Genomic DNA, 21,967 nt, shown 5'->3' on the forward strand with positions numbered 1-21,967 from the left:
AGTTGAGGGATTTTCCTGTTTTGCAGGAGAATACAGACTAGTGTCAGTGTTATCAAGAAACTGGTGTTTGGAAAGGGGGTTGTTGTATGAGGGGCCATTTTTATGGATTAAAATCAATCCCTAAAAATAAAAACAGAAGATCTAAATTAAAAAAAATCTAACAAGATGAGAACTCTGGATTTGCTTTCAGGATAAGTTGGCTGTGATAACACAAGTTTATTTTGGTTTTAAACCATTATTTACCACATTTTTTCTGACTCTCTCTCCTAGAAGGTGCAGAGATTGCAGATTGGGTTCTACTACATAACTGCTTGTACCTCAGGGATGTTTCATGACCCCCAGTATTAGGAGCCTTGAGTCTTAATTCCTTTTTCTTAAATTTTTTTTTTTTTTTAACCAGCCAGGAATGTCGAGAATGGTCTGTCCCCCTCTCTTTGCTAGGGTTACAAAGGACTTCGCTCTGGGACTGTGTATGTGCAATATGGACTATTTATTTTTAGGGAATCAGAAATTTGTCCCTTTTAAGGTCAGGGGTTGCCATTTGTAATGCTCTTAAATTTTTAGAGAGCCAAACAATTAACTGAGTTTCCTCTTCTTTCAGGTTGCAGAATCAGCATGTCTCTCCAATAGTTAAAAAGGTAAGCACACTATATTTGCAAACATAGAACAGGATTCTCTGTTTTCTTATTGATGCATTTGGCTCATAAGTTGGAGGAGAAGAGACTTCATCTTAATTTATTTGAACACTTATATACTTTATTGTTATATCTATATCTTTTATTTGTAGTTTTACTCTAAATCCCTTCACGATTATTTGATCAGCACAGTTTGAAAATAGAGAGGATATTGGTTAGAAATATCTAAGGGAATGAAGTTGATGCTACAAAAACTTAGTTACCCTTCTGGGTGCAAATTTAATATGTGTGTATATGCAAATGAATGTGTATCCAATACATATTAATAAAGTAAATAGGCAGAGCTGGCAGGTAGGACTTGAGAGTTTGTGGAGTGTTTGAGCAAAGCTTAATAGCTGATTTTGGTGGGAAAAGAGGAAATAAGTCGGATTTGTAAGTCTGTCTCCTAATCCCAACCATCAGCCTACCTGTGTGACTGGTTTTTTATCTTTTTATGAAGTAGCTTCAAGATATCTGAGTCTTTTTTAACTTCCTTTAAAACTATTCTAGATTTTTCTTCCAATTAGCTATTCTTTTCCTTAGCACTGGATAGCTGTATCAGTTATCTTTTAAATGATGTTGAAAATATTGATATTACTTACTGGGAGGTCTAGGCTGCTCAATTTTCTCTCTGAATAGTTACCACTTTTGCCTTGGAAGCACATTGTAAATACATTTCTGGTAGTCACAGGTATTTGAGGAGTCCTTCAGAAATAAAGTATGTTAAAAATGAGATGTTCAGTCCTAACAGTAAACCAGTAAGGAGGTTACAGACAAAGGAATAAATCTGCAAACATCTGAAGTTATTTCTAATTTGGAGCAGAGGTCTGGACTTCCTTGGTCCAGGGATAGATGCAACCTGAATTATTTGTGTAACAGCAGATGGCGCTGTTGGAATGGCTTGAATAAACTTCAAGCTGAGCAATAAACTCCAGTATGAGGTATATCAGAGCTCTTGGGGTTCCCAATGTGCAGCCAGCAGCTCTGGATCTGGAATTTGCTGTGCAGAGCAACTTCTCAGGCTGTAGTTTAGCCCCTACTAATTCTAGCAGTTGCTGCTAATTTATATTCATTCTTGCTGAAGTACACAAAACTAAAAGGAAAACTGCTGTTGGCCTCTAATATTGTCCTTGTGCTTGAAAAATACACAACTTGCTTGTGGGAGCAAAAAACTAAAAAATCTTTGAAAGTGCTTACAAAATACAGTGTATGACTATTTCTTCAAAGAGTATGTAAAGTAAGCTGATAATAGGGGCCAAATCCATAAGTAAATGAGATTTGCAAGGGTGGTTTTGGTGCGTGGAGATTTTAAAGTGATATATATATAAAAAAATTTATCATATGATATGTGATGTATATGCATATACTTTATATATATGTAAAATAGGGGCTGCAGCATGGCCTCAAGCCTCCTGCTGCCAGAGGACCTGATGGGAAGGGACTAGAGATGCCACAGCTGCAGGGTCTCCAAGTTGGACTCACAAATCCCTCATCACAAAACTCCATCTATCACAAGCCATAAATCCATGGAAAAATAGACTGGCTTTGTTCCACTGGGTGGCAGAGGGGAGAACTGAGGAGATGCTGAAGTTTTCTACCAGTCTGGCTGTGTTGCTTCTGATCTTGCCTGGGTTAGTTTATCTCTGGGATTTGAGTGGAATATGCTTGAGTTGTTTAGTGTCTCTGCTTTCCTTGTTCAGTGATGCAGGTGAAATGGGAGTATTGCAGATGGGGTAGGTCCCAAATTCCACCTGGGAACTGCTTTTTCTTTGGAGAGAAGGCAGCCCATTTTCTCCTTGATGCCTCAGTGGGTGTCAAATCTGTGAAATACAAGATGTTATGGGATTTACTGCTTCCAGCACACACATTAACGCTGAATGCCATAGTTTTGTTCTGTGTGCAGCATTTACTTCCTTGCACTTGGTTTTCAGCCTGCTTTTGTCTAATCATGTGGACATTATAAATTTAAGGGTATTGAGTATTTAACTTCATACATATTACAGTTTGCTTATTACAGGGTTGTTCAGCCTGGAGAAGAGAAGACAAGGCTCTAGAAAACCTCATTGTGACCTCCCAATACCTAAAGGGGGCTTACAAAAAAGAGGGAGAGTGACTTTTCATGCGGGCAGATAGTGATAAAAGAAGAAGGAATAGTTTTAAACTATAGGAAGAGATTTAGATTAGAAGTTAAAAGGAAATTGTTCTCTGTGAGGGTGGTGAGGCCCAGAGAAGCTGTGGCTGCCCCATTGCTGGAATCATTCAAGAGTAGGTTGAACAGGGCTTGGAGCAACCTGGTCTAGTGGAAGGTGTCCTTGCCCATGGCAGGGGCTGGAAAGAGATGAGCTTTAAGATCCCTTCCAACTCAAACCACTGGTCTATGATTTGATTCTATGATATTTTTTATTTCCTAAAACTGTTAATGTCACACCTGCAGTGGGTCACCAAGTTTCTCTCCCAAGTGCACTGTGTATGTTCTTCAGACAATAGTCAGATTTTAGAGACCTTTTTGTCTCTGCAAAGCTGTCATCCTGCAAGGCCTTGTCTCAGGCCTCCCTCCTGAGTGTTGTACCCTAGTGTCACTGCCTTGGGGAGCAAATGTTGGTTGAGTTAGGAGCTGCTTTTTGGGAGGAGAGCTACAAAAGTGACCTGGAGAAGTCTCTTTTCCATCTTTACAGCAAATTTTGTGAATGATATCTCTGACAGGTTAGGGCAGATAAAGTAATTATTAAAAGCAAAATCACTTTTGACTTCAGATAGCTAATGCAGCAACTCTTCCCCCAGAAGGAAGGAGAAGTACACATTGTTATGTGTCTCTTTCTTAGCTGTGCTGAGAACAACGTGGTAAAAATTTAAGCAGCTGAAGGAATTATGGTAAAGAGCTCAGTAGTTGCACAGAATGCTCTTCGCATTTTACAAAGTGTGCCATTTTCTCAAAGGTGCAAAATGAATTCTCATCCCCCTATGGGGTGTTTTTTCCCTTTCTCTCCGTGTCATTATTGTTGTTCCTTCAATGCTGTGTAGATGTAGATACCTCACCCTCCATGTTCTTGGTCTGTCACACACAGCTTATTGTGTATTGAACTGTGAAACTTGGCCTGAAACTGTTAATTGGCCTGCAGAACAGCACACCAAATTAGGCACAGCACTAGTTTGGGGAGTTGCTCTTAGAAGGGACTCATGTCCTCCTGAGTTTCTTGGTGGTGAACATGTGACTGTGGCATGACTATGGCATTGATGGCTTGTTTCTCCGTGGTAAGTTCTTTCTAAATTGTGTCAACTGAGCTCAAAGGTTCCTGTTCCTCTTTCTTCATCCTTAGAAAAGTAGTGTCTAATAACATGGATGCTGAAGTAGAACTTCAGCTCCTCTGAACTGGGGAAGTTTGAAGCTTTTAGTGCTTAGGCTTCAGACAAAAATAATTACAGTCACTCAGTCTCTGCTTTCCATCACCGTCTGGAGATATAAAAGCTGTGATCTGGGGAATGAGTGCCAGCAGGTAGAGCTCCTTGTTAGCCCATCAGCCCAGTTCCAGTGGTGAGCTTGAGCATGTTGGGTTTGGTTAGTGAAGTACTGCTAATTTAAGATGCCAGTGGCATAGTTTTTCAAAAAATGCCAGCCTGGATAGTTGTCAAAATATGATGGTGCATGTAAGTCATCTACCAGAATTCATCTAGATTCTATAATGTGCTTCTCCCACAGCCCCACTCCACACAGAACGTGCTGTAAGTACACTGACCCAAATCACTTTGTATTTATGGCAGTCATTCCTTATTGCTGTTTTTCAAAGTTTGTTAATCTCTGAACAGCAGTTAAGCTTTCTCCTTTACTCTTACACTTTTTTTCCCAAATAAAAGATTTTTCCAGTGCTGAGAATGTTACTGTAGTTGTGTCCCTTATCTGAGAGCAGGATTTTAGGAGCAAAACGTGAGAGTTTATCATATCTTGGTGTCCAAGGCAGATGCACAGCTTCAGTGAAGTCCTTTTGGAAGGTGTCCTTGCTCAGATGCCAGATGACCATTGCCCAACCTCACGTGGAGGCTTTGTGTCTGTAGGACCTGAGATGTTCCTGGATGTCAGTTGCTAAACTGGTTATTTACAGGCAGTGAATGTGTTTATTAATGCAGTTTTGCTGCTCGAATAAAAGTTTGGAAGGTCAAAGAAGTCAGAAATGCTGTTCCTTCTTCAAAGTGAAATGATAACTGAATCAGTAATGTTTTCAAAAGTAACCAAGCATGCCTTGGCAAGAGAGGAAGCTTTTTTTTGTAGTGAGCAGCCCAGGCTCAGAGTCCATTTTGTGAAAGAATCTCCCCTCTCTTTCTGAAAGCATACATAGATCCCATTTTATATGGAAGGACTTTGAAAAACGTTTTTTCTTCTTATCAAATCCTCTACATTTGAAAGCCAGGTGGGAAAAAAACCCATGGATTACATTGGGAGGAAGTTTGGAAGATAAATGTGTATGCAGAGTACTGAGTTCATTCTCTCTGCCCAGCTCAGTACTGTCTCCTACACATTATTCGTAGAATCATACCATGTTAAGGGGTTGGGATGGACTTTAGAGATCATCCAGTACCAGCTGTGGGCAGGGACACCTCCCACTAGAGCAGGTTGCTCAAGGCCTTATCCAGCCTGGCTTTGAACGGTGCTGGGGTTGGGGAACCCACAACATTTCATACTGTTTAAATATCTAATTCATTCTCTTCCAAGTATTTTTGACTTGAAGTGGGTGGTTGTTAGCAATTAGTTGTAATGGAAATAGTTGTATAAGACACACAGAGTCTTGTAGTGATGTGCTTAGAGTAAGGGAGGCTTAGCAGGCTGCCTTGGGAAGTGGTGGAATCACCATCTCTGGAATTGCTCTGGAAACAAACAGACATGGCATTTCATGCTTTGGTTTAGTGGGGGCATGCTCTTACTCAGTAAAAGGCTGGACTTGATCTTGAAGGTTTGAAGTCAGTGGTTCTATGACCCTTAGGTTCTTTACCAGAGTGATCTGCTGGTGCAGTTGTGGGGACTGGAGAGAGGAGCTGAGTGCTGCTAACTGTACTCATGTATTTTTTTTATAAAGAAAGGATTAGGGAAAAAGGTGATCATTCTTTATTTGCCAAGAGTAGTCTAACTCTTAAACATACATGGTTAAAGCTTAAAACAGAGCTTAGTGTCATTTGGCTACATTAATACTGTAGGGTTGCATCTCTTAGGTGGCTTAGGGCTCTTCTGTTAACTGTCCTTGGCTGTTAATCTTCCTTGATGCTTCCTGAATCTGTTTTAGCACAGTTACTGAAATTATTTAAAAAACCCCCAAAATGATACAGATATTTATGCAAATGGAGTTTCTGTTTGCTTCTGCTTTTAGCAGAGAGGAGCTTGCCTTTTCTCTCCTTCAGGCTGTAGGGTGAGTTGCTGAGCCCAGGCTGATCACCCAGCTCCTCAGGAGGGTTTATCCATGGTGTGGAAGTGAGGGGCAGCTCTACAGCCTTTTTCACTTCTGGCTTGGCTCAGGGAGCTCACTCATCACCTTGGTAGGAGTTAAACCAGGAATTGTTCAAGTCTTTTGTCCTTGAGTACAAAGTTGCAGGAGTAACTGGAGCAGGTGTGATGTGCTAATTAAGGTGATAATTATTTACAAGTCCTATTGATTACAGTCAACTAATATCCTCTTGTTACAGTGCTGATGCTGTGTAATGCAAACTGTCTCAGGGGTTGGGCAGAAGGGGTTATAGTGGATGGGGTGACATCAGGTGTGTGTTCAGTCACTAGTGGGGTTCCACAGGGCTCCATCCTTGTCCCTGTGCTCTTCAGCATCTTAATAAACAGTCTGGAGACAGAAATCAAAGGAATACTAAATAAGTTTGCTGCCAGTACTAAATTGGAAGGAGCTGTTGACTCCCTCAAGGGCAGAAGGGCCCTGTAGAGAGACCTTTACAAATTTGAGGGCTGGGCAGTCACCAACCGTAAGAAGTTTAACAAGGGCAAGTGCTGGATTCTGCACATGGGGTGAGGCAACCCTGGCTGTGTGTACAGACCAGGAAATGAGAGGCTGGAGAGCAGTACTGTGGAAGGGACCTATGGGGCTCCTGGCTGATGGCAAGTTGAGTAGGAGTCATCAGTACCCTGGCAGCCAGGAGGGACATCAGGCACAGCATCGCCAGCTGGGCAAGGGAGGAGATTGTCCTGCTTGCTCTGGGCTGGTGTGGCCTCACCTTGAATCCTAGCACAGGTTTGAGCACTACAATACAAAAAAGACAGGAAGCTATTAGAGAATGTCCAAAGGAGGCTGCGAAGAAAGTGAAGAGTCTGGAGGGGAAGCCATAGGAGGAACAGCTGAGGGCACTTGGCTTGCTCAGCCTGGAGGAGAAAGGGTCTCTCCCTGTGGGGAGACTCGTTGTGGTCTTCATCCTCCCACTCTGGCCTTCGACAGCTTGGGGCTGCATCTTTCAGTCACTGACAATCATCTCAGTTTTAGGAGGGATCTTTGGTCAGGATTTACCCAAACAGCTCAGTGCCCAGGCTGCTGCTTTTAAAGGACATTCAATACTTTACCTTACAAGTTGCTACCTTAAAGCCTAAATATCCCCTCCCTGTTTTCCAGACAGAAGCAGTCTCCGCCAGCCAAGAAACCAGCAAAGATATTTCGCAATGGATGTAGACGATGAAGAAAACATGAGTAAGATGTGTTTATTTACATAGTAATAAACTAATAGTTTCTGAAAGTGATTTTTTTTTTTCCCAAGCACAGGGGCGACTGCAAAGAAACTTTGGATGCGGAAAAGACAATACTTAAATGTGGTGAAGAAGGGTGAATTGGAGCTTTTGCATTAACAGTGTTTTAAATATGTTAATATAATTACACCTTCTGTATTACACTTTATACCTTAGATTTTTCTTACAGCAGCTGACTAATAAAATATTTCCCTGTTTTGAACCGGCAGTGAGGAAGGGAGGGATAATAGCAGTAGTGCCCATGCCAAGGGTTAAGTACTGGTAAGGAGTGAGTGGTAAGATGAAGGGGATGGAGTTGAAGAGTACAATATGATGGAGGGAAGGCAGAAACGGAGAAAGGACAAGGCAAAGGAGGAGCTGGAAGAGCTCTGTGTAGGTCTCACATAGCCTGATGATTCTCTTTAGATGTTGATTGTCCCAACCCTGAACTACTGAATTATTAAAGTGATTTTAAAGCACAAAAATAGTCAAATAAAGAAATCATCTTGATGCATACTGATGCAGCCAAGTGTGTGAGTGCTAACTCTGGGGTATAATCAAGGTCTCATAACTTGTGAGAAAAGTATTCTCATTAAACCATTCTAAAATATTTTTACTGTTATTTGCCTTTCAGCTATCTATTTCTTTTTGTGACTCAGAGAATTGTTCTGTTGCTGCTGTGCTGTGCCTGACTGTAAATAATTGTATATTATGTAATAACAAATGTGCTTCTTTTTCCCCTCAAGTGGCAGTGGCTAAAGAGTGCATCTGGCAAAGGTGACAAAGCCCAGCAATTGCTTTGGAGCGGAAGAGTTGTAATTCAGTCTACAGGAGTTACAGAACAATTTTAGGGGGAGATGAGGAAGTTAGATCATTGTGTTAAAAATAAAGCAAACAAACCCAAACCAAAAATCCTCACCCTGCCAAAAAAACCAAAACCAAAGCGAAAATTATTACCTGAAATAAAATTAATCTTTTTTCCTTAGTGAAACAGTGAACTCAACTGGAATATGCTTGGTTTAATTTTCTTTTCCTTTATATATAAGAAATTACTTCAAATGGATGTTTTAGCTGTTTTTAAAAGTGGCCTCCCTAAGGAGGCCATCAAAAAGTAGTGTAATTGGGTAATTCACATAAGATTTTTATTTTTGATAAAGCATCCCTTTTCTCAATAATGGTATAGCTCAGCATGAATAGAAGGTGCCTTCCTGAGCTGGAGAAATATAATCTCTTTATAGGGGCATTCTTTAATTCCGTGTCATTAAGCAAAACACTAAATTTTTGTCACCTTCTGGGTTTTTTTGTGTTAGTGCATCATTATGGGAAACCATTCAAGGACTTTGTTATTTTGTCAGAAGCCTGGCTCAGTGGAACTGTTTAGGGAATGCATTTGTTTAACTTCAGTTTTGAGATGTCAGAACCTTGGCTAAGCCCGGTTCATATAAAGTGCAAGATGATCTTCCTTTGTGTGCCCACGCAAACATAATGAATTTGAAATGTTAAATCATCTGATGGGGGGGGAGGGAGGGAGAAATCAAAGTTTAAATTTTAAATTTTTAAGTTCTTTGCTTTGATTTGTGCAGAGATACATGTTTTTTAAACTTTTTATCTCTCCTTACCTTTATGTCTCTTAAAATAGTGAAGTGGCATATTAGAAGTAATAAAATATAAATATTTTATTACTTTATAACTGCATTTGGGGAAACTTTCTTAAAGGAAGGGAAGGTGAGCCATGCAGTCTTTGTAGCCTGTGGTTGCATAATGAGAATTCCTCTGCAGAAGCCAGAATTAAGATGGTTTTTTTTTGGTTCAGATGAAATATAAGACAGTGATGATGTTTTACATTAATAAATTAATGTCCCTGACAAACAGTGTTTCAGACTTCAATTTTTAGTGTTTTCCTTCTTTATCCTTTGGTCATAGAGATGTGACAAGATATTTGGGGACAGATACAGTTTTTTAGAATGTTTTTATTTGTTTTCTGTTGCTTTGCGTGTCTGGTGTGTCTGCATCACTCTGAACACTTGGGACACAAACATGTGATTCTCCTGACCTTTCTCTTTGATCTGTGTGATCTGTTTGCTCCTTTTTCTAAAAAATGCTCAGAAGAGAGCATGTGGTTTTTTCTGCTTGTTTTTTAATGAAAAAAAAGACTTATTTAGAATTTCCCCAGGCCACTAAATTAGAGCAGCAGTATAAAGGGGTAGCTAGAACCATCTTTTGGTTCAGCTAAGAGTCATCTGAATTTAATTAATTGTGTTCCAGATCAGACAGAGCAGGGGGAGTGTTGTCTCTCAGCAAGCAGGTAATGGAAGGTCCCCAACGGATAAAATATCTTGATGGCAGACACTTTTTAATTACAGGGAATAAACCCAAAAATAAGCCAGCACATCCAGACAGAAGATTTATTTCTTTCCTGGCATGAAAAATTCCCCATGCCTCTTTCCTGCTTTGAGTGTTCTTGTAAGCACTCAGATGAGATCTGGGGACAGGACTGTCCTTCAGCTGAAGTTGTTGGTGTCAGCTATGATTTTTGCTAAGGTGGCTTCCACAGACATCAATCAAATCTCTAATTGAAGCTGCCAGCTATTTTTAATGACTAGAAAATACACCAATCTCATGAAAAATACCCAATTTTTAAATCATGGGTTGTATAAATGTTTAAGAAAACAGGATCTCAATCAAGTGTTTTTATATATGTTAATACTGCATTAAAGCCTTAAATACACAGCAGGTGTGATGGACCTCAAAGGGCTCTCTAAAAAAAGCATTCATTCCTTGAAACATTAGATTTAAAGACTGGAAATACTAGCGATTTCTCTAAAATCATGCACAACATGTGGTGTTTAATATTAGAATCATCAAACTTTAAAATCCAGCAAATAAAACCCAGGAGATGCATTAAGACTAGCAGGTGGAGGATCAAATAACGCAATGGGAGATGTTTTCATGCCATTGGTAATGAAGTGGTGAAGTGCCCTGCTCAGGACATCATGGATGCTATGAGTTTATGGGGTCTTTAAAAGCCATTAGAAAACTTTCTTTGGGGGGAAAAAAAGCACATGTGGCTCCCTGCTATGATCTCTGGGAGAGCCCCAGAGCTGCGAGGCTGCCCTGGGGAGGGTCACTGTGTCCTTATGCTGGTGTGATACCCTCTCCTGGGGTCTGGTGGTCCTGTCACTGATGGGGAACTGGGCAAGGTGAGGAAGAGCCAGAAGCGCCATTCCTAACTTCCCTGGAAGGGTGGCATGCCTGGGGAAGGCATCAGGAAGCGGCTGGCCTGGAGGCGTTAGTCTATGTCTGAACATGGACAAGGTTAGAGGTGACATGTCTGACTTGAACAGGTTAAGTTTTGACTAATCTGTGAGATCTTCCCAATCCCTCAGGTAATTAGAGGGCCTCAGCACTGCTGGGCAGGACAGGCTGAGGAAAAGGACCAAAAGCAAACCTTCGCCCTCGGTCTGACAGGGAAGGACCTTTCCTTGCAGTCCAGCAACTCTGTGGGTTCAAACAAGCACAGGTCCTTTTGGTTTGCACAGGAAGTCCTACTTTGGATTTGGATCAACTCCACAGTGTTACCTCCTTTCCTGGTCTGTTGGTTTGACTCGGGATCAGCTCCCTATGTGCTTTCTTTCCAAGTTTCTTCCACCCTGCAGATGCTCCAAAGCTAACAAAGCCTAGTAGCTCTCAGGCAAGGAGTAGTTTTCTTTCCTTCTCTCTTAATGAGACAAGGTAAGCGTACAAGTTTATTTCCTGCTCCCTACAAGTCCTTCCTCCCTTTCAGGACATCGTTTCCCCTACCTGATGAAGGAGTTAGTTCAGCTGCCGTGCTTATATGCAAAAAATTACTCTTTTTAATGTTCAGCTGGAGTCTGTTCAACTCCTGTTTTCTTTCTGTGGTTTCCACAGGCACTGGTAGTTTTCATATAAAAAGAAATGAAACCAGAGACCATTAATTAGTATTAATGATTTCTGTTTAGCCTGAAAGTCTTAGTGGTTGATAACAAATACCTGGTGCCACCAGTAAGGGCAGTGTTCCAGAAATGATGTTTTAGATGAGATGTAAGAAGCTCACTGTAAGGAAAAATTTAAAAATGTCCTCCATTGTCCTTAGATTCCTCCACCATAAATTTATATTTTTATGAAGAATATATGCATGAACACTGTATTGACAGTTGTGGCCCTATAGCCTTCGTTCTCCAGGCAATGTTTGTGGTTTGTGGCTGAACAAGAGATACTTGATTAAATCTAGCAGTTTTCTAGCAATTAAATGCTTCAGAATTTCAATTCTTGACCAAATTTAATTGACTTAATTGCACGATCAGTACTGTACAATTCTTTGTTGTGCTGCTGTGCTTTAACAAAATGTGTTCCTACTTTGGCTTTTTCTTTTGATCTTTTTTTTTCCTTCCCTTTTTTCTCTTTGAGCACCGAAAGGAGTAACCTATCGAGCTTTTGCTGGAGGATGTTATAAATGAAAATTTAGTAACCATTCCATCAGCTTTGTAACCTGGGTGAAGTGATGTGTGCATGGTAGGGGATTCTTAGGGAAGACTGAAAAGTGTCACAGGAATGTGTCACTGTGAAAGAGAGCTTCCTTCCACCTTGGTTTGCTCTAATTTCAATGAGCATTTACCACCTTGGATCAGTGTAGATGTAATACAGATCTATTGAAGTTTTGGAACAGGAGAGTTAAAAATACTTGACCTATTAAATTTTCATTCATAAATGCTAATAGAAAGCACAAATAGTTAATTTCCTAAGTTTCTTTATCAGGGTGAAAATGAGGTCTTTGAACTTATAGCAAATTTAATTCCTTAAATACAGCTCTGACATCATTGCCACAACTTATATTTTTGAAAACAAATCATTAAATTAATATTATATTGTCTCCCCTGCCCGCTCATTAAAATATTATCACTATGACTGGGCAGCTTTTGTCACAATTCTGTTGTGCATAGCCTTAGAGAGGATCTCTAGCGATTTTTGGGTTTGTAACTCCATGACTGCAGTTTTCTCAACAAGGAATTACTCTTTGTAAATGATGAATAAGAGATCTTTTTAACAGAAGGCTGTGTGGAAATATGTAGTCTTGTGGCCATGCTGGCACAGTGGGCAGCTGTATTTCCTGAGAAAATTGGGATGAGGTGAAATGAATGTTTAGGAAAGGTATAAAAAAGAACTGAATTTGAAAAATATGGAATAGCTAAACAGAAACAAAAGCATTCAAACACTCTTCAGTCATGGTACCTACCAAAGAGCTGCCTAATTTTTTATTGCTCTGAATGAAGGTTTTATTTATGTAGTTTTTCAATTTAAGCAACTAAAATCACTGAGATAAAAAAGTAACGTGACTAAACTGATAATATAATAGAAATAAATATCTGGCTCAGAGTTGTGGTCTTAAGCATCCATTTTTATTTTACTAATGGCAGTTGTTTGTTTTGTGGGCATATGTTGCTATATATATTTCTAATGTAAAGAATTTTTTAGGCTAAATATAACTTACAAGTAAAAGTTTTGTTCCAGCATAATTAAAATGAAAAAAAAAGTTATAGTGATTTTTTGCTGTACAGTTGTATCAAGTGTGTAGTTTGAAGATTGTGTTAATTCTTGAATTATTGAGAGGTTTGTTACATTATCATCATCTCCAGTTGTATTACAAAAATATTTAACCTGTGAGCACACATCACTTAACCAGTTACAAAGAGAGATAAAGGAATCTATAAATTTTGCATTTACAAGATCCTGCACCGAAGGCATTGTAAGTTACTCTTTCTGGGCACCGCAGGTTCGAGCAGCACCGACATTAAAGAAAACTGCAATGTGGACAACGTTCCCCCGAAGGACAGCGCCGGGCAGGGGCCCGGGGAGGGGACCCTGCTCTCCAACGGTGGTGGCAGCAGCAGCAGGAAGAGACCTCTGGAGGAAGGCAACAATGGCCATTCCAAATTTCGCCCCAAGAAGAGGAAGAAAATGCCTGGCCCTGTTCTGCCAAAGAATGCCCTGATGCAGCTTAATGAGATTAAACCTGGTTTACAATACAAACTCCTCTCCCAGACAGGGCCGGTCCACGCCCCCATGTTTGTGATGGCAGTGGAGGTCAATGGGCAGGTGTTTGAGGGGTCTGGCCCTACAAAAAAGAAAGCCAAGCTTCATGCTGCTGAGAAGGCTCTGCGCTCCTTCGTCCAGTTCCCAAATGCCTCAGAAGCCCACTTGGCCATGGGCAGGACTCTGTCGGTCAACACGGACTTCACATCTGACCAAGCGGATTTCCCCGACACCCTTTTCAACGGGTTTGAGACACCAGTCCCTTCTGACGCTTCCTTTTATCTGGGGTCCAATGGGGACGGGTCCTTTGGCTCGGGCGGGGACTACGGATTGCCATCGTCTGCCATAGCCAGCAGCCTTTCCCAGTCGCCTCTCCCCCCACCCTCACCCTACCCCACAGCCAGTGGGAAGAACCCCGTCATGATCCTCAACGAGCTGCGCCCGGGGCTGAAGTACGAGTTCCTCTCGGAGAGCGGAGAGAGCCACGCCAAAAACTTTGTCATGGCTGTGGCGGTGGATGGTCAGACTTTCGAAGGCTCGGGAAGGAATAAAAAGCTGGCAAAAGCTCGGGCTGCTCAGTCAGCCCTGGCATCCCTGTTTAACATGCAGCTGGACCAGACTCCATCTCGCCAGCCCATTCCCAGCGAGGGGCTCCAGTTACACTTGCCACAGGTGAGAAACCCTTTGGGTGTTGTGGATGGCTTTGTGTAATGAGCAAGAGGAGTCAAGTCATGTGTATTGAATCAGTTTGCACAGCGTTTCTGCTTCCGTAGATATGCGCGTGTATATATACATATATATAATATATGTTTATATGTATTAGGTGATTTATCCAGTTGTAGCTTCTGACAATGTGTATTTTCTTGCACAGAGAAGAGGCTTTGTTTCTGATGTTTTCTACCTTGACCATGTTGCGTAAGAGAGCCCCAGTGCCAGCCTGAATTATGGTTTGTGCTGGGGAAAGATTGAATCACATCTTGCTCATCTCAGGCAGCAAGACTTAGATGGAGTTCAAGTGAGAATTACTGCTTTAAGTGAAGTTATTATTTGATGCAACAGTTTTTAGCAGAGAAGAAAATCATTCTCTCCTGCAAACAGAAATTGTTGGAAGTCAAGGTCAGATTAAGTGAGGCTGATGCAACTGCCACTGATTTCCAGGGTGTAAACACATTCCATATGCATGTATCCAGGATGTGTGGTTAAATGGCTGTCATCTGAAGGGTTGGGCTCTAGGCAGATGAATTAATATGCATATGGACGTTGCTTAGGCAAGTAAATCTGGCTGAGAAATAATTTATATCAAACAGTTAGTGAACTAGAGAAAATATCAAATATACTGGACACAGACTAGAAATTTAAAATCACTAGAATGGAGTAATTTTGAATTTTTTTTAATGCAGAAGAATTCTCCTCTCTTTTCTTGTTTATGTATCTTCCCAGTCAAACTACACTAATAATTGTTTGACTACTGTCTTTCTACTGCATCTCTTGGGTCCTTTTAATGATACTATATGCCCATCTAAATTAAAATATTTGCCTGTGAATTCTTTAGTAACTTTCTGTTTTAGAATTTCAAGGCTTTGACCTTTTCTATCTCAAAACCATTGTTCTAGATTTCATTAAAATTCTGACATACTGTTCTGATTTGATAACGTGGGGTCAAAGAGTATAAGTAGATGTTGTGACTATTTTAAATACATTGTTTTTGCAAAATACATGGACAATATGCATATTTTAGAACTTCCTATATGGTTTCATTTTAACGTTGCACAATTATTGTGTTACTGATAAATGTTTCCTTCATTTTCAAATCCAGGATCATGCTGTTTTGGGTAGTTATGATTTCTTCAGCAGATTCAGTGATTTCTGTGCTTTTTAAAAGCGGAGTACATTCTCTGCTTTTAAAAGTAGATTTGACCCCAGACACCAAAAAAATTTCACTGCCAGTAATTTATGTGTTATTAGTTCTTGCATCAGTAAAATGGTGAAAACTGGAACTGGAAGAGGGAAGTGTGAAAAGCCCAAGCTGAGCTGGGAAAGATCTTACATGGGTGCTGCCTCATTTAGACCAAATTTCAAGTGATCTTTTTATTCAGGGACTTTTGATCAGCTTGTCATCAGGATGTCATCAAGCACTTCACTGTGTTGCTTTGCTTTGAATTTTAATTAACTGTTATTGGAATTACATTAGGTCTTTTATGTATTAGTGATTTTGGTCTGTGTGTATTTAATGATTTAAGCATTTGTGGTGTTTAGATGTCCTGCTTTATTTATCTTCTTTTTTTAAAGTCTGTGAGTTGTTTAATTTTTTTAGATAGTGATAACTGTGTAAAAGACTGTTAAATTCAGAGATAATCCTAAAGTGGGTGAAATCACAAAAATTTGAGAGTGCAGGAATGATGTAAATGAGGATAGGATTTGATATAACATGTGGGCCAAATAAAATGTTGACTGGGTTGGAAAAAATGAAAGCTAGAAATATGCAAGGGGAGGAAAAATTCAAATACCAAATGCTTAGGGGAAATAAAAGATGTACAGTGTAGTTGTGCTAGTGAAGATGTTGGAATTGACTGCCTGGGTGGCAGATCCAAACCTGCCTGTAGCTCATTTGTGATGAGAAGAATGGAGTTGAGATGAGAGATGATCCCTGTGACAGTGGTGGTTGTGAGTATGGCTGAAAAATCTTGTCTGTGACCCCACCAGACCTCCTGAGAGCTGCAGGTGCCCCAAAGAGAGTTAAATGCAGAAACACATGTGCAAAGTATCAAAGGGTACAGAAGGGTTGCTGCAATCAAAAATTGATTGTTGTGAAATGGGTGTGAGAATAACCTTATGGTCTGTACAGGGGGTTATCGAGGTGCTGATCCTGTGGTTCAGTTTTTCAATTCAAGCTCGTCTGCTTGCTCACAGCTTGGCCTGTTGTTCATCCTGTTGTCAGGGATGAAGGAAGGTTCCCTGCAGTGAGGAACATCTCTGTGCTGGGAAAGTGAGTTAAACTCGGGAACACACTCAATGTGTGCCTCAGAGCGGGTAAAAGTGTCCCACTGAAGAACTCAGCAGCTGTGCATTTATCACCTGGCAGTGGGTGTGGTGGGATTGTACAGGTTGTCACACTTGCATTAGAGGGACTTGCCTCTCCAAAACAAAGAAAATATTTTTATGGTTAGCTCTGCTTTGGGAGCTGATCAAAAAATCATAGAATCACAGAATGGTTTGGGTTGGAAGAAACCTTAAAGATTATCTTATTCCCACCCCCTTCCATGGGTAGGGACACCTTCCACTATTCCAGGTTGCTCCAAGCCCTGTCCAACCTGCCCTTGAACACTTCCAGGATTGGGGCAGCCATAGCTTCTCAGTGCCAGGGCCTCACCACTCTCACAGGGAAGAATTTCTTCCCAATATCCCATCTAATGCTGCCCTTTGTCAGTAGGAAGCCATTCCCCCTTCTCCTTCACTCCAGGCCCTTGTCCTGAAGTCCGTCTCCAGAGCCCCTTCAGGCACTGAAAGGGCCTCTAAGGTCTCCCTGGATCCTTCTCTTCTCCAGGTGAACACCCCAGCTCTTCCAGCCTGTCTCCAGAGCAGAGGGGCTCCAGCTCTTGGAACATCTTGGTGGTCTTCTCTGGAGGGGTCTCACACCTCTGTCAAAGATGGCATGGTGCTGTCCCAAAAAGAAGTTCTCAGACCAGTACCAAATGCTTTGGAGTAAAACTGAGAAAAGAACAGTAGCAGTAATTCCCCAGTATATGCTTCAAACATTCAGCAGTCCAGGCTGCTGGCGTCACTCAGGGAAAAGTTTTCCGTCAGACAGTGGGATCCTGCTGGTTGGAGGTATCACCTCTTCAGGCCACTAATGGCTTCTATTAGAAAGCTGAGATGGAGGTTTTCCTAATGTTATCTCCTCAAACTGTTTACTTAACAAGATAACTGATTAGTCAAGGTGTGCAGAGAGGTAGAAATTGAAATTGTACACACTGAAGCTTAAAATACAGTTATTTAGATTAGGAAGTTGGACTGTTGTGAGAGAAAGCAAGATGAGCTCCACAAATGAGCATTGTAACTGCAAATGAGATCAGTTTGAAAAACATCACTAGAGAGAGTATTTTTAATCGTTCACTAAATTCAATTTATCCTTTCTGTTGTTGTGGACAGACATTGAAACAAAATGTTAAGCAGGAGAAATGGGATGAGAACCAGTACTGAATGGCTACTTGTACTTGAAGTGCTTTTTTAGTCCTGGTTCAACATGGGGTGAGGGGAACTATAAAAAATTATTCAAATATAGAAAAGATATGCAAATAATTATGAACATGAGTGGTGATCTGGGAAAGCTGGTTCTGGAGAGGTACTGAGGAGTTCTAGGCAGTTCATTGCAATGGACTGCTTAGTGTATACAGGAGAATAAGAATGCAATGGATTCAAACCTGGGAAAAAGATAATTTTGAATATATTTATGGCAATATAATGAATTATATGTTGGAATAATTGCTGTGGAATTGGAAGAAATGTACAAGATACATCAGCATAAGCAGTGAAAGACTCTACAACCAGGCAGAAGTTTCTTTAAATCAATACAGGAAACTTCTCTGAATTGTGTGTGCTGGTCGCTGTTAAAGGGGAGGACCTGGTTGACCTTGATTTTACCTGCAGTGGGAAGTTCACATAAGCCATAAACTGTGAAGAAAAGAAAAAAACCAAAACAAGGGAGAACATTTCTGCTTGAGAAAGTTCCCTGGAGATCCAAGGAGAGCACAGAGGACTTGAGATGTCTTCGGTCAGTTCCCGTGAGACCTGTGAGCTGTTGCTGCTGCCTTTCCCACTGTTCAGGGATCACCAGCATTCATCTTGGGTGGTCTCCATGGCTTGCCAATGTCTTCCTTCAGCTCCAGATTGACCTGAACTTCACCAGCTCCAGAATATTTTCAAGTGTGAATGGTCAGGGTAGTTCTGCTACAACATTGCTGCAACACCTGAATTTAACCAAAACCAGTCTGTGTGTGTAGAAAAGGAGTGGATTCTCTGTGACTTAATCAGAGAAAGGAGCACCCAAAAAACTTGGAGCTAACATGCCTTACTGAGCCAACTGTCAGCTATTTTAGGTCTTCTATTTTTTGAATTACTCAACTTGGAATAATGATTTAATGCAGGAGCGAGGGTAGAGAAACTGTGTGTCAGATGTTAGAGCATTCACAGGGGAGGTGAGACATGAGTTCAATTTCTGTTCCAATTAATATTTATTTGTATGAAAGGCAGTAGAGTCAGAATGAGATGTGAAAGATCCCTACTCAGGCCAGTCAGTGGCCTGGGCTTGTTGTGGAAACAGCTTCAAGTCCTTAGTTTTGAGATGGGGACAGCGAGGACGTAATTTCTGGCCAGTAAGTCTTGTTCCCAGCACTGCCTTATTCCCTTGTCTTCCATGCTCTTAGCTATGTCAATGTAATAGATTGCCTGGGAGAGAGGGATAATTCTAATTTCTTGGGGGAGTATTGTTATAAAAGACCAAAATCTTAGTGACTACATCTGTAGGCATTTAGTAGTGTTTATTCCTCACTGCCCAGCTGTTGTCACACTATTTGTGTATCAAATAGAAATAACGAATCTTTAATATATCTGCCTGTTTTCTGGCAGTGATCCCCCTCCCCCACCCCCCGTTTATCCTGGATTGTTTGCATCTCCAAGGGTCATTTTGTCTCGCTTGAGTTTTGCTTAGTCCTTCTTATGAGTCCTTCCCAGTGTCTGGCTCCAAGTTCATCCACGTGTTTTTAGAATTCCTTGCCAGCAGCTTAGTTCCAGGTTCAGTGAGATGCAACTCCATCCCGTTCTGCTGTGCCAGCTTTCATCTTCCTGGAGGAACTCACTGCGTGCTTGTTTGTATATCAACACCACAGTTTCCTCTGCTTTGCTTGTTATGTGAAAAAAAGGATCCTTTTGGAAAAAGCTGATGGATCCAGCCTGTATGCAGGCTTCCTACCCAGCTGCTGTTTAGGGAGCCTTTTGTCAGTGGCATTAGCAGGCAAGGTGGCCATGGATTTCTTCCCAGAAACACCTGGCAGTTTCAGTTCCCAGTGTTGGGGAAGACTCCCCCAGGTACCAGGCACCATTCCTTTTTTTAAATTTTTTTTTGAGCAAAGGTGAATCACATATTTTATTCCCTGGATGCCAAGCCTTTTCTAGCAGGTTTGAAGCCTCTATTAAGCATAGAAGCGTAGCATAGTTTGGGTTGGAAGTGACCTAAAGCATATATTCTCTTTGTGGATCAGGTCCATCCCTGTCTGGAATAGTTTGGTTCTGTAATATCTATATTCCACCACAATGTCATTCAACATGATTTTACAATTCAGCATGATTTTACCATGTGCTGTCTAGCACATGACAGTGTAGGGTAGAGCAGAAAATACACAGATTACAGAAATGAGAGCATAAAACTTGCTACTGGGAAGCAATAGCTGTAACTATGCAATGAGGCTAGGGATAAAACACTGGAATGGGGACTCTGTGCCTTGGCTATACAGTGATCTGCCTGCATGGCTGCAGGGAGGTTAATAATTTAAGCCTTTTGTGTATTAATTTTTCATTTCTAAGACCAGGGTCTTAGAAATGAAAAAACACTCAGTTATTTGCTTTTTCTTTTGTGTATTTACCTTAAAGATCAGCTTTCTGCATTAGGTAAGTACCAGGACAATTAAATGCAGATTTAGTGCTGTGTGGTGGTGGTGCTGGCAGAACATGGACTGTAACCCAGTTTTGGGTCTAGCAACAAAAAGACCATGTTTGAAAATCAGTGTCTGACCGGACATGTTAATAGCCTCTGAGCCAAATTGTGTTCCCAAAAAATATATGGAGTTTCTGAGTTGCAGTCCGTTCAAATGTATCAACAAAATTGGTGTTTGCAATGTCAAGAGTCTTCTGATTCCACAAGTTGAGCAATTGCAAAACATGGATGAGGCTGGTGCAGTTGGGACCTGACTGCTGGTTAGTGTTATCTATCAGGCTCTGGTGAGAGCTGCCAAGCTCTGTAATCATGACATCCAACCTTTAGCTATTTCTTCCTTGGCTGCTAAAGCTTTTCCAAAAGGAAGTTAACATTGAGAGCATGTCCACATCATTTCTGGGCTGTTGGTTCTCATGAGCCTTGTTAAGGAAACGGGAGTGAATGGGGCTGGTGGTCCTCAAACCTTGTTCTTTTCTTTTTTTCTATTTTTATTTTCTTTCCCCCTTTTCTTTTGGGCATCTAACACATCTGTATCATAGAATGGTTTGGGTTGGAAGGGACCTTAAAGCTCATCCAATCCCACCCCCTGCCATGGGCAGGGACAGTTTCTACTAGACCATGTTGCTCCAAGCCCTGTCCAGCCTGGCCTGGAACACTTCCAGGGATGGGGCAGCCACAGCTCCTCTGTTCCAGTGCTTCATGCAACATCTGCATGGCACTGGTGGGTGTGACACAGTACCTGTGTCTTTGTGGCATGTGAAGCTGTGGGCCGGGTGTGCACACCTAGAACCTCTCAGATACTGCTGGTTGTCAACATATGGTTGCCTTGGCTTCAGTTTCTTTTCAGGTGAAAATTCAAGAATTTGGTCTTGACTCATCTTTTCTAGCAGTTACAGTTCCAGCTGCCTTGAAAACAGCCAGTGAGATTAGCTGCAGTGCTGAACTGGATTGTCAACAGGAGCAGGACTGGTATTTTGGAGTTTTCCTTCATTTTAGAAGTTAGCCCCACTTACAGCCTGACTTAAAGTGACTGTTCAAGTTTTCCTGAAAGACAGAAATCTTTCTTAATTTTGAGGCAGCTTATTTGGGGTTATACACTGATGTTTTCTATTCCTAACTTTGTACAGATTTTGTAATAAGACATAGGAAGTGTTAAACTAGTGTTGAAAACAAAGTTGCCCTTATTTATGTAATAGTTAGATAAGGAATTAGATTGTTATAAAAGGTTCATTTGAGGGGCATGGATTTTTACTTCAATCTTCTTGTCAGGCTCAATGTTGAGGATACTGAAATGATGTGTTTTGAGGTTTGAGCATGAGAGTATAGACTTATCTGTCTATCCAGTTGTTCTCCCAAGCCTCAAATGTTCATCAGGATCACAGGCATTAGATACTTTGATGCTTGGCTTACAGCTGTCTGACCTTGTTTTAGTAGACATGGAGTACTCGTACCCCTGCTTCCACTTGCAAGTGATGCCTCAATTTTTAGAGAAAACAATAAAAACTCACTTCATTTGCTTTGTCCAATCATATAAAAGGGTAAATCTTTATAACTTAATGCTCCTGTAATTTTTAATTTTTGAAAAATTTTTTAATGTGCATTTCTGTGTGGTGTTACAGGTTTTAGCTGATGCCGTTGCACGCTTGGTTGTAGATAAATTCAGTGATTTGACAGAAAATTTCACATCTCCACATGCACGTCGAAAAGTCCTTGCTGGAATTGTCATGACAACAGGTAAATAAAAAAAAAATAGTATTTTGAATGCTTAAATATGATAGCTCTGTTTGCATCTAGTAAACTAACTTTTTTCAGTCAACCAGTATATATTTCAGT

At 40.9% G+C, this 21,967-nt stretch overlaps 1 protein-coding gene across 3 annotated transcripts in view; it reads left to right on the plus strand.

The window, feature by feature from the left end:
• ADARB1 (adenosine deaminase RNA specific B1) overlaps positions 1-21,967 on the plus strand; it is a 66,819-nt gene that overhangs the window by 19,466 nt on the left and 25,386 nt on the right. For all 3 annotated transcript variants that reach the window (XM_048309234.1, XM_048309236.1, XM_048309235.1), the window contains exons 2-5: positions 602-638; positions 7,265-7,339; positions 13,166-14,097; positions 21,754-21,868. In XM_048309234.1, coding sequence (XP_048165191.1) covers positions 7,312-7,339; positions 13,166-14,097; positions 21,754-21,868 — 1,075 coding nt within the window. In that variant the 5' untranslated portion in view covers positions 602-638; positions 7,265-7,311. The remainder of the gene's footprint in view (positions 1-601; positions 639-7,264; positions 7,340-13,165; positions 14,098-21,753; positions 21,869-21,967) is intronic.

This window comes from Corvus hawaiiensis, chromosome 7 (genome assembly GCF_020740725.1).
Source record: "Corvus hawaiiensis isolate bCorHaw1 chromosome 7, bCorHaw1.pri.cur, whole genome shotgun sequence".
Classification (NCBI taxonomy): Eukaryota; Metazoa; Chordata; class Aves; order Passeriformes; family Corvidae; genus Corvus; species Corvus hawaiiensis.